Source organism: Mytilus californianus, unplaced genomic scaffold, assembly GCF_021869535.1.
Source record: "Mytilus californianus isolate M0D057914Y unplaced genomic scaffold, xbMytCali1.0.p SCAF_11, whole genome shotgun sequence".
In the NCBI taxonomy this organism is placed as follows: domain Eukaryota; kingdom Metazoa; phylum Mollusca; class Bivalvia; order Mytilida; family Mytilidae; genus Mytilus; species Mytilus californianus.
In genome coordinates this window covers 70,157,556-70,176,355 of record NW_026262593.1, presented here as the reverse complement: position 1 = coordinate 70,176,355, position 18,800 = coordinate 70,157,556, and the positions used below count along the sequence as shown (strand labels likewise).

Genomic DNA, 18,800 nt, shown 5'->3' with positions numbered 1-18,800 from the left:
ATAGACCTTATCGCTATTTGGAAATCTGGGACACTTGAACAGAGAATATGCAACATTTGAACTATTGACGTCATATAACAATCACTTTTCGATTCGTGGCGTCAGACAATATGATTGTAACGTCAACATTTTAGTTTAAACATATTTATTCTTCATCATTACAAATATATCATCATACAAAATACATAGTTATAATAGGGTTCAGAAACAAGCTGTACATACATGTAGCTTATATTAATCTGTTTCCTTGACAATCTTTAAAGTTTCCTTTCCAACGACAACATTTACGGAAACCTTTGTGATGTCCAGTTGTGAAGTTGCAGGTTTCACTGTGTTCTAGTCTATACACTCACTGAGTCAAGGGCAATCTCTTCAATGTTAAAAATGTATACATGTGCAAATCTATTTTGTATATATATATTAAAACCAACATGCACAAAGGTCGTAGTTAACATTGAGGCCACTGATGCACTGTCTTGATAAAAAAATAATGAAAAAAAGTCTTCAAGCTTTATAATTTTTTTTGTTTAAGTTTCAACCTGAATCAGCAAACTAAAGCCAGTCATACTCATTGGAATGAGCTTCAGAAATATTGTGATTCTAGGATTTGTTTTTCCACTACAGCATTGGATATAATTATATCTTTTTCAAGCTTGGTAGTTGTTTCTCATCGTAAAACAATATCAGTCTGAAATATTTGATTAATCCCTAGCCAAAATGTGTTGGGGAAAGTAAAAAGCAAATATTTTGAGCAATGATGATTATTGGTCATTGGCATTAGCCTTCTCTGATCTCCTGACCATTTAAGTAAATTAATAGACCTGAGTTAATTATGATGTCATTTTTGGTTCTGGTTCTGAATGCTTAGAAAATTTCAAGATTTTTTATTTAGCAATTTTAAATGCAAAGTTGTAGAACTGAACAACTATGAAAGAAGATTAATCGTAGAACTGACTGGCCTTTAATGCATATACATGTATATAGTTGTATCCACAAGGATAAAAAAACCACAGCAAACCAGTGTATTACAATGTATACTATAATAATACATATTAAAATAGTGTAAAAAATTCTTTGGATGTTTAAGATAAATAACGTGCTTTTGATGGTCCTTTTGATTCGGTTAACAGTTTTGACTTTTCCACTCTTTACACTACACTTCCACACAATCTTATCAAACAAAAGCTTTCCTATTTAATTAAATGGTCGTTCAATAAATCTAATTACAAATTTATTTGCTGCAACTCATATAAAGCCTTTTTTCTCAAACGAGAAAGGTATTTATGCTAGATATACTTACTGGAGGTGTGATGAGATGAATACAGCCATAAATTTTCTCCTTGACAACATTTATGTATGTTTGGCAATAAAGTTTATCGACAGAGTGTAGGTATTCCTATTGGCACCAATTGTGCCCCTTTAATAGCAGACTTGTTCCTGTACTGTTATGAATCACAGTTTATGGCCAAACTCAGTAAAGACCCATCTAAACCTTTTAGTTGATAAATTCAACAACACTTACTGTTATCTTGATGATATTTTTTCATTAGATAATCAAGAATTCTCTAAATATACTGCCGAAATTTACCAACAGCAACTTACTTTAAATGAATCAAATATTAACAGCAATAAGTGTCCTTTCCTAATTCCTAGATTTAGATATTTCAGTTTTAGTACTTTACACCAGAAACTCTACACAAAAATTTACGACAAAAGGGATGATTTTTCTTTCCCTATTGATAATTTTCCTTTCTTTGGACAGTGATGTTCCTCGGGCACTATCTTACAGTGTTTACATAACTTAACTCGTTCCTTATGTCTGTGTCTGTAGTGACGTTGTGGATTTCAATTAGCATGATCTATGTATTACTGGTAAATTACATGTATTAAGTCATGGATTTCGTTACCACAAATTTCTTAAAACCCTTACTAAATTCTTCCATAGATACAAAGATTAGTTGTAACAGGTATTGGCTTTGAACTACAGGAAACTTGTATACGATCCGGGTAAACTTATCAATCTTTTAAATAAACTAATTCTAAAAGGTTACCAATTAAACACTGTAATTAGATCTTTGAATATTGTTTTTATTGGTATAAATATTGATTTTGTTATCAGTAAATTAAAATCATACTAAATAGTTTTGTTATACACATATGCACTTGAACGGTACTGCAGTCTGTCAATACCTTTATTTTGGCATTGCACAAGGTCACGTTTTTCTCTGACTGTTAATGACGTCTTTACACTAAATCCATTGGATGTTGGATGTGTACTGATTGATATTTTAGTCTTAGATACATGATTTTTTTATTAGTTGTTACAGGTATTGGCCTTTGAACTAGCTGTCAGTAACTGCGAGTTATCTCAGATCTGTATACTTAGTGTCCTTTTTGTTGTTAGGGATGAGGGATGGATACAATATACCCTGCCACATCCAGTCTGTGTTTATGTTTGATATGTTTCTTCTTTGTATTGATCTAATGAGTTAAGCCTTTTCAACTGATTTTTATAGTTTGTTCTTATGTTGTGCTGTTACACCACTGTCCCAGGTTCGGGGGAGGTTTGAGTTCTCACAAACATGTTTAACCCTGCCACATTCTATATGTGCCTGTCCCAAGTCAGGAGCCTGTAGTTCATGCAGTGGTTGCCGTTGGTTCATGTTTCTCATATTTGTTTTTCATTAATTGTTTTGTTATAAATTAGGCCATTAGTTTTCTCAAATGAATTGTTTCATATTTTTATAGGCGACTATACGGTATGGGTTTTTCTCATTGTTGAAGGCCGCATATTTGCCTATAATTGCTCACATTCACTTTATTTGAACTTTGGTGGATAGTTGTCTTATGGCAATCATACCTCATCTCCTTATTTTTTAATATAGTACTGGTAGTAGGGCTTATTTCTCTTGATTTTGTTTTAGAACATGGAATGATTCATAGGGTCAAAAACCAAAAGTAGAGGAAATTTAGCAAAATTTGAATACATGTACATGTAGTCAAAATATTATACATTGTAGTTGAAAGATTTCCATTTGGTGGCAGTTTGTCAGCTCAACTCCTCTGAAACCACACAACAGAATTTCATGAAACTTTGTAGTTAATGAGGACATATAATATCATCAAGAAATTTGTATCAGTTGACTTTGTTGGAGTTATGAGTCCTTGAACTTAGGAATCTGGTGATATTTGTTTGACCAGTGACAGTATGGGGTGTGGGTGCTCACAAGGTTCTTTAATTTGCTAAGCATTGGTAGCTTATGGGGTTCTCTGCCCCCACACCCCTGCATTAGTCAAAGCCCAGTCTAAGCGGCGCCTAATTGTTCAATAGTAACCTCATTTACATTTGTACCTGAAACTACAAATAAGTCACTATATTAAGAGGGATTGACAGAGTCCAAGTGCCATCTGGATTTCATCTTGATATCCAGTTCAGGAATTTTTTTGTCTTTAAACTTTTTCAAAGAACTTGTGCCTCCCACCTATAGTTTGTGTTCAAGGTTTTCCAACCATCCTTTGTGTATTTATGAGGCATTCATTACAGGATCTTTTGAAAATGATTATAGTTGACAACAGTTATTTATAGGAGTAATTGCCCTTAAATTAAAATTTTTGACCAATTTAAAGCATTGCTTCCATTTTTTGAAAACTGTTGTAGATAGACGGAAATTGTTTACTGAAAAATAATATGACATCAATATCAGAGATCTACAAAAATGTTTATACATCTCATCATCTGACTGAAAACTTCAAATGACTTCTTTATATATAGGAGTTCTGGCCCTCAGAGATTATTTTTACCAAATTTACTTTTTTCTAAGTCTCTACCATCTGATCATTATTATTGTGACAGGTGGCATGCCACTACATAACATTTTTACACTACGTGTGTATTATATTGTGGCAAATCTTAAATCCACTGTTATGTATATATTATTGCAATTCTCAAGGAGTAGAATATCTTTTAGTGGACTTTGATTACTAATATTATATTTTCAATAGAGATTTTTTACATACAATGTTTCATATTCATTTCCTTCCCTGAGCCAATTGTTGATAAAGAGTATTGAAAAAGGTGATAAATAAAAGTTGATACATTTATGAATACCTTAGCTGTTGAGTGTCTTATCTCGGAAAATTTAAAGTGGTATTTCGTAAGGTTGACCGCCATTATCATAATATAAACAAAAAGGACATAGCCCAGTTTTGTCATATGAAGTTGTGGTCAGTATTCATAGCACATGTGACTTGTGAAACAAAAAAGTTACGATTCTGAAAGTCATACATGATGGAAAATAATGTGACGTTGAAAAATGTGAAGAAAACGAATTTTGAAAATGGAGTTGATCAGAAAAATGTTGAAAAAAACAAATCTGAATCTAATGGTGCTAAAAGAAGAGGGAGTGAATCATTTCAAAATGGTTTGAAAAAAGATGAAAAATCATTTGAAAGCACGGACAAAGGGACAGAAGCAAAACACGAAGATGTTAAGAATGATGGGTAAAGTTATATATTTTTTAGACTCTGTAATGATTGGAATTAGTAAAAAGAAACGTAGTAGTCCTAAATTGAAACTGAAAGGAAAAGATGCAAGAAGACTTCTTTCTTGGCCCTTGGAATTCACAAATTGAAAGTATTATAAAAGCAAATGACTTTGTTCATTTTGTCTCTCAGATATCTAACAGTATTTATATGAGTGGTAGGGATAAGCTGCTGGAATGGGTCACGATTTCAAGCTTGAATATATATATGATAAGGTTAAGAAATTAAGATGTAATATATATGATAAGTATAGAAACTTATTTTCATGTTTTTCAAAGGTTAAATCTATGAAATAGCATAATCATGAAAGCTATTGGTGTATTTTTTTTGTAAAACAATATATGATAGGGTACATGTATATCATGTATATATTAATAGGTTGGGGTATTGGAAGTTTCATCTGTTCATCCTTACCACAGAAAGATTGAAGTGTACAGAATGCAAATACCCCTTCTTGATTGAAAATAAAACATAACAATAAAAACTCCTAACATTTTTACCATTTCAGACAGTTACACCCCCCTTTCCTTATTTTTTTTAGCCTAAAATTTAATTAAATTCAATATAATCCAAAATGATTAGTCAAAGTTAGCCATATTTTTGTTTCTATGGAAACAAGTTTCAGACAAGTGATACACAGTCATACATTGAGATGCTGTATTATTGGAATATTGTACAGAAGTCTGAACGTTCTAGATATTAACATTAATCAAGCAAACAGTAAGGAAATGTTGTCTGAAACAGTAGTGTTGTCTTTACTGTCAGAAATATTGGAATTCTAAAAGGTTAAAGGTTGTCATGAGGTAAGACTGTACATTTTAACTATTTGTTTTACCTGTTTTCTTTCCCATGAACATATGGGGGATAAGGAGGGGGGGGAATGGATAGGTCTTTGGAAGCCAGCATGTGCCTGAAAATAGAATAGGCCAACCGAGGCATACAGTTAGGGGAAGCATTTGTCATTAAGGTTTTAAACTTTTGTACTTGCATGAATTCCATAAAGGGTGTCATGAAAACAATTTGTAAAATACAAGTATTTATTTTTTCAGCTGTCAGTGCGGCTCAGGATAAGGATTCAGATGCAAGGTTCATGAATGTGGGGATGATTGTGAATTTATTTAGAAAAAAAAATCATTGTAAAGGGGAGGTTTGATCAATCATTTTAACAACAAGTTGCAATATGTCACGATGAAAATCGTCTTCTTTTAACATAGTCACATTTGTTTAAAGACAGGTAGAATAATTTTGCTATCAAAGATTTTAAATTTTGTTGATCTGTCATATATTTTTTTATTTTTTAGAAAACCAGAAGGACCACCCCCAGCCACTCTTGGACAATTGGTAAGTCATATTCAGAGGCAGATTTAGGGGGGGGGGGGGAGGGACAGGGTGCCTGTGCCCCCCTTATGGAGCTTCATTTATGATTAATGCATAGAATTTTTGCATGTTCAACTCCAAACGTTGCCTAGTTTGGGGCCACAGATCTCCCTTTTTTTTCAAAATCCTGGACCTGAATCTGATATTCAGTCTTTGGCATAAAGATTGTTTTTGTGTTTCTTGTTACTCTACCGTTCCTCTTATTTTACCCTGGACTACAATTTATGTTTTAACTTACTTTAGATTCAATGTTATTCTGAGGATACTATTTTTCATGCATTTCATTTGTAGAGGTTAACGTTGTAGTTAAATGTTCAACATAGTAACCATTATCTATAGGATTGTATGCAGACTTTGGCGAAACCACAAAATCAAATATCCATGAATACACAACTTTTTCTTAATCCACCAAAATTCCCAGGTTCCCAGGAATAATAAATGAATCAACAGTTTGTCTCCTTTTTGAAGAAATCACATCCATGTTTAAACAGCATTAAGGCTACAGTTAACAAATTCTTTGTTTGAAGTTGCTTACAATTCCTTGTAGTGTTAGGTAGGTAGGTAGGGATTATATTTTGTTTGCCACCAACATAAGTTACACATTTTAGAGAAGAAAACTACGTTAGATCAGGAAAATATCTTGAAAAAAAAAGATGAACAAAATTGTGCCATAAGATTTTTCAGGTAGGCTGCTATTTAGGTAGGTAGGTAGGCAATATCAAACAATTTAAATTTTATTTTTGGCCTAAAAATCTGATTTTTTTATTCTTTATTTTCCTAGACATGTAAGACTGAAAAGGTCCCTTGGAGCATCTCTTTCTTAAAAAATGTTATTGAAAGTGCACAATTTTGTTTCAGTTTGGAGCATATTTATAGTTTTCACCCCTTCTCTCACAAAAGTTTGAGTTCCTATTAATTGCCTATTATTATTTGACATATATGCTCAATTTCACCTGCCTCTAGAACATCTGTCAGTAAATCATAAGATTTATCAAAACATTCATTCTAACCTGTGAGATCAGAAGCCAGAAGAACAGTGCAATTTAAAGTCTTCTTCTTTCAAATCTGGACAACGTTTTTCAATAGTATTTTTAAACAAGTTGTAGAACCTTAAACTACAGATCAATGCACATATATATACATGAATCACCAAAATCAATGAATTTGAGATAACATACGTAATAGATTAATTTACATACATTTATATTTATTCAGAAGTGTGTTTCTGTCCTAAAATTAAACCTTATTTTGGTGTACTGACTTTTTTTTAATAACAATACTTTAAACTACTGATTCACTCCCATATAGTATACGTAGATTATAGAAATTAGAACCAGTTTTTATGTTTGAGGGTACAACCTCTGTTGCATCAGCAATGTTAGAGCATTGTGTAAAATCATAAGGGGAGGGGTCTCAACACTCAACATGGAATTTTGCATACAGATGTGCGGCTGGGATTTCAAAATTATTCCCCATCATATAAGTCTTGTGAAAATCACAACCCATAGATATATTTTATGGCAAAATCATAACCCATTCATTTATTGTCTAGATACAAATAGAATTTTTGACATCTTAATTTGTTTTAAAAGGATAAAACAGCTCATACCTCGGTGAAATTGCAACCCATTGATATATTTGACATTTAATAAAAAATACACCCCCCTTTTCTGTAAAATCTTTTGAATTTGAAAAAAACCTAGTAATTTTGTATTAGAAATGTTTTTCTCTTTGAAGGTCATTATTGTTAATTACTTGGAAATGTCATTTCAAAACTGATTTTTGAAGTCTATAAATTACATAAGCTTTATGAAAGAACGATTTATTGAAAAAAAAAACTAGAAGTTTGAATAAGTGAAAAACGTTTAGTCTGTCAAAATAGCAAAAATCCCTAACACAAAATGAAATTAAGTGAACTAAAGGAACTGTAATAGTTCTTAGGCTTGAATCATCATTGTTATTTACTTTGAAAGGATGACATCATGTAGTCCTTGTTAGAGACCCGGAGTCACATCTTAAAATAACTATTTTACTTAACCAGGACCAATTTTAGACAAGTGCAAAAATGATAAAACAAGGTCATCCTTTAGTCATTGATACATAAATTTATGTGCCTAGCCTTTGATATATGATGAAATCATGGCTAAAAATAGGAAATGTTGTAAGGAAGGTCAAAATCTAGAGTAATACATTGTATCAATTGATTCATTTTACAAGGTGAGATTAAAGCCACCTATATATGATATAAAATTGTGTCACTGATAAACCTTGAATGATATGGTATTGAAGTTAGCACCTGTACTTTAAAAATATGCAGGGTAGGGTTTAGTTGTTTACATTCATAAATTACTCATTTCTTCTTCTACTAACATGTGAATATTCAACAACCTAGACAAAAATAAGGGAATCTCATGGTCACCTAATAAATCTTAGTACTTTTCAGTCTGGTATTTGATTAAAAAAGGTCAATTTTTTATAACCTATAAAGTAAGTTAGGAGGAAGATATTGATTCAAACAAATAAAACAAAACAAAAACAATAAGCTGATTTAATCTGTACTTTGTCTTGAATTAGTATTCTTAACTTAAATGGTTTACTGATAAAAAAATTTATGGTTCATCAAGGCATGTGATAAGACCAAAAATAATATTTGAAATGTATGATTTTGCATACTGTAAACCACCTAAAAAGTTAAGCCTACCCGAAAAATTTTATTACACAAATCATTTCAAATTTATTTTTAAAAGAATTTTATCTGTAATCTAACGTCTTTTTCTTGTATAAAACATGTAACTTATGTTGTTTACAGAAAAATAAAAAAATCCATATCTACCTACCTAACCATTCAAAGTATTTATAGGCAACATGCAAACAAAGAATTTGTTAAGGCTGGCCTAAGTATGATGTATTGTAAAGTTGTTTATCATCTTTTGGGTTAATTATTATGAATTTATTTGTTTTTCGTGGATTGAGGGAAATTTCATTTTCATGAATATTTTATTTCGTAATATTGCCCAAGTCTTTCTACAACAAGCCTTTATATAGTTTAAAATTTGTGGTTCACCTGTACTCATGAAATCCACGAAAATTAGTATTCCATGAATAATCAAAGTACTGAAGAACTGAACATAGGATGACCGCAAGTTCTGGTGGATGGTCACAAGCACTTGTCTCAGAAAAAAAATCACATCTCTATGACGAAAGTTAGATTAAGGTACATAGATATATTTCTTTCTGAGACAAGTTCCTGTGTGGATGATGAATAAATGACAGGGAATTCAACCTCACTGTAATAACTATTATATTGTAGTGATATAATCATTTGTTATAAGTCTACTCTGGTTTGTTGTTATATATTAAATTAATATTTGTTTACCAGTTAGATATATAGCCGATTATCTTAATAACTCTACAGGCAAATTTTCATTCATTTGTATATATATCATTCTTTTCTACTATTCTAATGATAGTGCAGTGCAAGTGCATGGTGGACAGTCTTCTATAATAATTTGTTTTTCTAATAGATAGGATTTGAGTAGGCATTCATATTTTCCTGCTTTTGTTGCAAATGTCTCGAGATATTCTTCTGCATGTGTTAACACAAATTTTCCGTATCCATGATTTGTTATTGATATATATATTTCTCACGACAAAACATTTTCATACATTTATCTATGTTCTTAAAAAATATTTTCATGAATATTTATTGATGAAATTAATATATAACAAGCGATAAGGAATGTTATTTTGCATTGATAATATCTGCGTAATTACACGAAATATGTTCGGTTATCAGTCAAACGGCAAGGAAATTTCTGCAGCAACATAACACTGGTATGACCTCTCAAGGTCACATCCGATGTAATAATGAATACAGGGTATTGTAGATATTGGTAGAAAATATCTTATGAAATATTTTGACAAAATGATTGAAAACTGAGTGAGTTATGACCTAACTTTATAATACAAATAGATAAGCTACATAGATAGATAGATAATCAAATGACTAATAATTAATTTATAATAAATCTTGTTTGAAATTTATTAGTAGATATCAATAAGCATCATAAGTTGAGTAAATAATATAAGGTTATACATATTACATCTCAGTTAAACACCCTTTATCACATATTATTAATATAATATAATATATATATATTTCTCTAATTTTTACCCAATTTATCCTTTTCCTGACCTGTTGATTATTTTTATTTAATCAACGTGTGATTCATTTGATCTCATTTCTTCATTGGTCAAAAATTCAATTATGACTTCAAATTTTATTGCTTTCCTCTGAATTTCCCATTGTGACATCACGAAAAAAGGGGACCATGCCTGACGACGTTACATAGAAAGAACACATCTTTTTGAAGATCATTGGAAAAGAAAAAAATAATTTTGTCTGCATATCGTCTACAAATCATTAGACAAACTGATTCTACCTCCAAATCTTGTGCAATACGATATTTCTCCACTCTCGACAGTTAAATTTTTACTGGGGTAAGGCAAGGCTTACAGAGCCCTTCAGCAGTTTCGTGCCAAATACAAAAAAGTTGGTATTTTTCTGGCATTTACCTGTTTTAAATATACTTCAGCTAAAAATTGCTACATTTATGTTTATCAAAATGTTAACATAAAAATAAAACTTATATTTTATTCCCTAAACCAATCCCAGATTGTGAACAAAAGTAATGTGACATGAAATTGACATTTCACAAATATCTCTTTGTAACTATATATTTGGTAGATATAGATAACAGGATGTGCACTAGCTGCAGTATAAAAAAGTTATCTATGACGGAGATTCATCCCTACCACTTAATATATAGGCTGATGTTGACAGTGATTGAATGTCTAGGCCAAGTGAGGGGCCTTGGTGGCCGAGTAGTGTAAGCAGTTTATCAACTGTACCACAAGCCTGTCAACACTGATGTTGTGATTTCAAACCCTGCACTTGGCAGGTGCCTTAATTCCACTCCAATCTTTGAATTGACAAGGATTGTCAGTTTTCTGCTGAAGGTTGGTGGTCCTCCACCAGCACTCCTGCTTCTTCTAATGATAATAAACGGTCTATGTAGCCGAAAGTGCTGAAAGTGGTGTTAAACACTAATAATCAATCAATCAATCCAGGACTAACAACACTTTTGAACAACCGGCACATGCAGGTTGTTGAATAAATTAAGCGGCCATCAATGGCAGAAATCTGTGTTAATTACATAATCTTGTTATTCACATGATAATTCGGAACGCAAAACAATTCTTGTTTTACCTACGTAAAATCAAGGAGGAGAGACTTTAAGCTTGCTGTTTGCAGCATCACGAGTTGATAAAGTTTGTGATAAGGTCAGATTAAGAGGAGCCACTAATAGTTAGTCAAGGACATTTAGTCGGCAGTTGTAATATCATTCGAACAACTCATTTCCATGAAGTTTTTTTAGCCCTGTCCCCTAAGCCTTAGTCCATTGACTTTGAAACTTTTGAATAGTTTGCATGTTACACAGGCCAGACATATCTTTGTGTCAACAGTTTATTATCTGCTCTTTGGAAAAAGTTTCTTTAACATTCTCATATTACAATAATTTCTATTAATTATAAACTATCTTAATATTATGAAAAGTGTATTTTTCTTATTATTAACAAAACCTAAAGCAAATCTTAAAGGACAGTACTTTTATTGATTTTCTTTATTTGAAAGATACACCTCACTGCAAATTTCTATGCATTCAGGTATAGTCAACATCAGGGGTTATGCATAAGTGTCTCAATTGCTATTATTCAACAGTATACTTATAATTCCTAATGAAAAAATAGTGAAGAATATATCTTTGTTCTTCAATATTACAATTATTTCTGCTAATTGTATAATTTTCTTTTGACAGTTTTTATGATGCATTTCAGATGAGGTATGAATGGGGTTTACAGAATAGTAAATAATGGGCAAAAATTGTAGAATAAATGGCTAAAAAAATAAAGAATAGAGAAAAATAGGCCAAAAAAATAAAGAATAGAGAATAATTGGGTATTAAAATATAAAGAATAGAGAATAATGGGCAAAATGTATAAAGAATATAGAAAAATGGCTAAAAAAATAATGAATACAGAAATGAAGGACCCCCTATCTAGACCCTCTCAGATGAGTCCACTGTAAATATTGATGTATTTATATATTATGGACATGTATTTATATATGTTTTTGTTATTTCACAGTTCCGCTATGCCACAAGTGTGGACACAATCTGTATCCTGTTTGGTTCCCTGTTTTCATTGGCCCATGGAGCAGGATGGCCGGTATTGTCCATTGTTATGGGACAGATGACAGACACTTTTGTAGCAGGTACTTTAAGGATATATACATATAGATATTGAAAAAGCTATATCATATACACTTTATATACATATAATTCAAGTGATCAGCTATCAACTGCTTGAAAAAAGTGATTTCTCTGTCAAGTAGTGTTTACATAGTTTTCATTGATTATGCCCCATGCTATAAAGGTGCGTTAGGCCAAATAAAAAATATGTTTATGGTTACCTGACTGACCCCTACTTTTGAGCGCCAACCCGAAGTCATTTTATTTCCGTTGTAAAGTGAAAATTTAACTGAACTCATGTCAAAAGCCAATTTAGAGTTACCAATAAAATAAAATCAATTGCCTGATACATCCCAATGTTCACAATCGTGAATATGACATATGAATTTTTGTTTGATGTTTATTGTTTTGTCATAAATCAGGCCATTTTTGTATGAATTGTTTTACATTTTGTCATATTGGGCCTTTTATAGCTGAATGACTAGGCAATATTGGTTTTGTTTATGTAGTAGGCCAATATGGTGACCTATAATTGCTTAAATCTGCTTCATTTGAACTCATTTGGATAGTTGTATCATTGGCAATAATACCAAATCTATGTTAAATCCTTAGAGCGTTTTCTCTGGCATGTCTGGAAGTAATTATCTCCTGCTTTTGCACCTATACCTTATTTGTGTGTTATTTATTTTTGCTTATTTTTACAGGACCAAATGGATCCTTGATACCTCCACATCCAAATGCTACATTCAATCCCAATGCTACCACAGAATCTTTTGAAGATAAGATGACGACATATGCTATATATTACTTAATCATTGGTGGAGCAGTACTCTTCTCTGGTTATTTGCAGGTACTGGTTGTAGAGTAGTGTTATGTCCCAGGCAATAAAGTTGGGGAAAGCATGATTTGTTTTAAGGGCCTCAGTGGCTGTGTGGTCTAGGTAGCTCATCTACAGGGTTCACTTGCTAGTCAATACTTGGGTTTAGTAGTTTTAACCCTTTTGTTGAAAGGTACAGCAGACTCCTATCTAAGATTGACTGAATTATTGCTCAAGGTTGATGGTTCTCTGCAGGTACTCTGGTTTCCTCCACCTGTATGGGGCCTCCTTACACCTTTGGACAAATGGTCTAAGTAATCACTAGCCAGTCAACACCGAGATTGTGAGTAGAACCATGCACATGGGTGTGTTCGACTACAATCTTAAATGTCATTTTCCCTGCCTATGGTTGTGGTTCTCACCAGACAATCTGACTTCCTCCAACAATAAAAACTAACTACCAAGGTATAGCCTATAGTGCTGAAAGTGGCATTAAACACCAAAAATCAATCAATCAATCAATAAATCCTCAAGGAATAAAAAAATTGGATGCCATGATTTAGTCAAGAGAGCTGACAATTGCGTTAGATACCAACAATCAATAGAGCATGATTTATTTTTTACCTGTCCAATTGTTGATAGTCTGTCCGTCTTTACTTTGTTAATTGTAGCCTAGATAATTTCTTCGTTTTTGGTTGGAACTCCTTCAGATTTATAGTTCATAACTTCAGAATAATAATAGATATTGTACAAGGCTTTATTAAATGTTTTTCTGGTCAAACTGTTTTCCATACACATGTATATTAAATAATAAATTGCTGGGATTTTCATTGTATGCCAGTGTAGATTTGGAAGGTACAAACTTATTAATTATAACCATGAAAATTAATTATAACCATGAAAATTGGATGTCTTTGAAATTCTGTTTATTTGTAAATCTTAAATAAAAAATCATGTATTAGCAACTTTTTTTTCTTTTGAGTAATGCATTTGAAAATTGAATTAAAAAGTAAGTAAACAGAATAGTACAACTGTTAAACCCCCTTGGTTTATGGAAGGAATTTAACAGCATTTAAAATATTCACACCATTTATTTTTATTTCAGATCGCATGTTTTATGACAGCCTGTGAGAGACAAGTAAACAAGATAAGAAAACATTTTTTCCGAGCCATATTACGACAAGAGATTGGCTGGTTTGATAAACATCAGAGTGGTGAACTGACAACTAGATTATCTGAGTAAGATACTAGCAGTACAAATATGGTGACCCAGATCTGCCAATTATAACAATTTATGGGGATATCCCCCATGAGAGGTGTTGACCTGGATTTTGAAATTCTTTATTGTATAAACTGAACACCTCAAAACAGGCATTCAAATTGGTCAAAAGGGTATTTAAGTTCACTCATACATACTCATTTTAACAATAAAGTAATAGATTAAAAACACTTATGACAATATAAGAGAAGTATAAGGTCCTCCAATGCACACCATGAATAACATTTTCTCTAATTTTGCACTATTTTCACATTTCCCAATCGATTGTGAAAAACTAAGTGTTCTCCTCACTAGTGAAATATCTGTTCTCGGCAAATGATTGGTCGAAACTTAATTATGACGTCAAATTTTCTTTTCTTCTGAATTTCCTATTGTGACATCATGAAAAAAGGCGACCATGCCTGATGACGTCACATATAAAGAACACAACTTTCTGCAAATCTTTGAAGAGGAAGAATAAAAATCATTAGAGAATCAGATACCACCACTATAACTTGTGTATTACGATATTTCTCCACTCCCAACAGTTAAATTTTAATTATTTAAAAAGCTTGGCAAGCCTCACGCTTTAAATATTAAAATTTAACGGTCTCAACTCGAGTGGAGAAATATCGTAACACACTTGTTGCAGTAGTGGAATCTATATTTCATTGTATTTCAAATCTGTTTTAGAAACATATACGTATACAATGAAATACATCATGGCAAGTAACTTTTCTTCCAGACAAGTGGTCACAACAAATATTTCCAGACCCATGAATAGTATATCCACTGTAAATAAAAGAAGATGAGGGCAGAACTAAGTTCTAAAGATGACAAGGGAGACAATTAGACTACTTATTTAAATTTCATTGGTTTCTTTTTTCAGTGATTTAGAAAGAGTGAGAGAAGGAATTGGAGACAAGCTAAGTCTTCTGATACAGTTTACAGCTCAGTTTTTTGCTGGATTTGCCATTGGATTTTGGAAAAGTTGGAAGATGACTTTAGTTATGATGTCCTTGACACCTGTACTGGCAATTCTTGCTGCTTATTTCTCATCAGTGAGTATATGTCTGTAGAAACTGAAGTGAGTGTATAGGTCTGTTAAAACTTAAGTGAGTGGTTATTCTGACTGCTAATTTCTCATCAGCGAGTATAGGTGTGTAAAACTGAAGTGGGTGATTGGCTATTCTGACTGCTTAATTCTCATCAGTGATTATAGGTCTGTAAAAACTGAATTTTGCGATTAACTGATCTGACTTCTTATTTCTCATTAGTGAGTATATGTTTTATGCATGGGTTTATTTTGAATGATAAGTTTTTAATTAACTGAATATTTTCAACACCTGAGATTACCCCCAGTTTTTGGTGGGGTTCTTGTTGTTTTGTCTTTAGTATTCTGTATTTCGAAGACTGTTCTTTGTCTTTTGGTGGTTTTTGTTTTCTGCCTGTTCCTTTTTTGACTAATGAGTTTGACTATCCCATGGGTATTTTCCGCCTCTCTTTAACTTTTTTAAAAACGGAAGAAATATAACCATACAAAAACTAAAATACAAATGATGAGTCTACCAAACATTTCACAGAAAACAGATTTAGCAACATGAACTCTTCTATAACCTGCATGTGAATTCATATACTGTAAATTCAGAAATTATTGCGAGCATTTATTATTGCGATTTTTGAGGAATGGACGTAAATGCGAGATTAATTATTGCGATTTCAGGAAAATATGCATACATATATATATATGCATCAGATATCAGAATACGAGTTCTTATTATTGCAATACTCAACCAGTCGCATTATTCGCAATAATAAAAACCTTGCAATAATTTCTGAATTAACAGTATTTATAAGTTGAATTTAATCAAGGTAAAATGCAAAGGTTAGATTTAAAAAAAATATAAATTTGGTTTTTGATGTAGCTGATTAAGTGAATTGATTAAAATTATTCAAGTTGATCTCTTGTATTTCAGCTGATGCAAAACTTTGCCAAAAGAGAACAAGCCTTATATGCTGATGCTGGTAGTGTAGCAGAAGAAGTTATATCTTGTATGAGAACTGTTGTATCATTTAATGGTCAAAAACAGGAAGTTAAAAGGTATATCAGGAGAGATAACCCAGGGCTTCCAAAAAATATTTGAGCCAGCCAGACATTTTATGTCTTATCCCGATTTTAATCGCTTAAGACTAAAAGTCAATTATGGTAATCAGTTGGCCATCATATAACCAATGATTGACATTAAAAAACGATATTAAACTTTACTTTAATATAAATTCCATGCTCTAACAGTAACTGTTAAATTGGTAGGGCATCATTGGAAGTGTGCAACACCAGCGTACTAATATCTGCCTTAGACTCTTTATTTGTGCAAAATATCATGGTCAAAAACTTTACTTTCGTTTTTAAAAGCACATTTTTCTAATACCGCATGTTGACTTGACAATGGTAAAACATGGACCAGAGACGGATACGTAAAATCCGTGTACGTTTACAAAGCGCGATTGAGTGTTAGTAGCTCTTTCCATGTTATTTATTCAAGAAAATACTTGAAATGAACGTTAAATAAAGGTATCAATGATAATTAAGCATTTTTGAAGAAATAAGGATGCATAATTAAATTTCCCAACTGCTCACATGCGCAAGCGTGTACTAGTTCAAACAACGTGGTTCTGACGAATTTTCATTTAAAACCTTTTTAAATTTTTCATCAAATCATATTTATAAACGTATTTCTGATAATTTTTATCTTTTTGACTAAATTAATTAGATGCAAACCGCTGAAATGTAAGAAAATAACTCTGAATAGACCGATCAATGTCAGGTACAAAATAGTTTACCTGTCACCTGAACAGGCAAATTTCAGCTGTCCGACAACTAATTAACCTTGATTGAAATGAAAAGGTATTAAAGATGGGGTTGTTTTGATAGTACTTAATCATCATGTCACTTTTATGACCAGAAATGGTGGCTGTTTAAGGCAAAAGGTTGGGTCAAAAAGATCGCATAAACTTCCAATTGAATTATGTTAAAATTACCGCCTCTTAAGAACATCTTGAAAATTAAAATGTAGATGTCCGTTTCATGCTTTTCCCAGGCGGACAATGTTCGGTAAATTTATAAATGTCCGGAATATATGACCGTTTTGGAAGCCATGAGATAACCCATATGTAAAGCCGTAATTTAAAACTTTACTAAAATTTGTACTAAGAACTTTAAACCAAATAGATTTAATAGTGGTTTAGAAGAATCTGATTGGGTTATTATAGGTTATATAATTTTAGTATGAACACTGGTCATTATTATGAGCTCCAATGTCTTTTTATATTGAATTGCATTTTAAAATGTCCATGAAACCCCAAGGGTTGACTGGGGGTATGGAAATATGGTCATCCCTTGGTCATCTTAGGACTGGTAGCAAAACCTAAAGTGTGGTGTCCTCTTGGCTGTGCAGGATATTTGAATATGCAATCACATCTGTTATGAATGGGGACGTTAAATCCAATGCCTTGTGTAGAGAGAGTGCCACACTCTTTGAGGGGACTGTAGGCAAACTGTTGATAGGCTAAATTTCTGACTCTATCCAATTTACCCTCATTTTCCAGTGGTTTTCCAAACTTCTTTTCCTTCATCCGTGTGAACACCCACTTACAAGATTACCTATTGCATTAATCGTTAATTTGTTCTCCTGAACATGTATTAAATATTTGCCATTAGACGTAAAGCATATAACAAACAATCAGTTAACCATAAAACTCCCTTTTCTTTGAATAAATTTATCAAATGCATCTTAAACTACACCTTTGCAAAATCTGATTAAATTCTTGTTACATCTTAAAATTAATCTGACAGTGAAAAGCTATAAAAGAAATAGAGAAGGATAACTCTTGTTTCCTATTAAATTTTTAAATTATAACATAGGGACATAATTAAGTCTTTCTGACTTAGTATTACCTCTTAAAATTTAGTAGACATCTTTCAATATTTATGAACTATTTTGGTACCTTTTTTTTACAAATTGTAAGTGAAACTCCTTCAGAGGCACACACATTTATTCTCATACCTTTTGTAAAGTAACAAAATTGAAAAAAACAATTGTATGTATTAATCAGTTTGATAAAAAAATAATTTCAGATATGGAAAATCTTTGGAAGAAACAAAACAAATAGGAATAAAGAAATCCATGGTTACTGGTTTGTTGCTTGGTAGTTTATATCTTGTGATGTTTGGAGATTATGCATTGTCATTTTGGTAAGTTGCCATGGTAATTATTTGTAATTTTGAAATTTGCACCTTGTATGTTTAGAGATTATACATTGCCTTTTGGTAATTTTCCATGGTAACAGACTTGTAACTTTGAAACTTGACACCATGTGTTTGGTTTTTAAAAGAGATTGGACATTGTTTCTTAGAAGTCTGTTATTTGTAATGTTTAGAGATTATGCAAAGTCTGTTATTTGTAATGTTTAGAGATTATGCATAGTTATTTTGGTG

At 32.0% G+C, this 18,800-nt stretch overlaps 1 protein-coding gene across 2 annotated transcripts in view; it reads left to right on the top strand.

Annotated features, from left to right (window-relative positions):
* LOC127720610 (ATP-dependent translocase ABCB1-like) overlaps positions 1–18,800 on the top strand; it is a 58,823-nt gene that overhangs the window by 4,113 nt on the left and 35,910 nt on the right. For both annotated transcript variants that reach the window (XM_052227283.1, XM_052227284.1), the window contains exons 2-8: positions 5,844–5,883; positions 12,127–12,253; positions 12,935–13,080; positions 14,153–14,286; positions 15,195–15,366; positions 16,282–16,406; positions 18,441–18,557. In XM_052227283.1, coding sequence (XP_052083243.1) covers positions 5,844–5,883; positions 12,127–12,253; positions 12,935–13,080; positions 14,153–14,286; positions 15,195–15,366; positions 16,282–16,406; positions 18,441–18,557 — 861 coding nt within the window. The remainder of the gene's footprint in view (positions 1–5,843; positions 5,884–12,126; positions 12,254–12,934; positions 13,081–14,152; positions 14,287–15,194; positions 15,367–16,281; positions 16,407–18,440; positions 18,558–18,800) is intronic.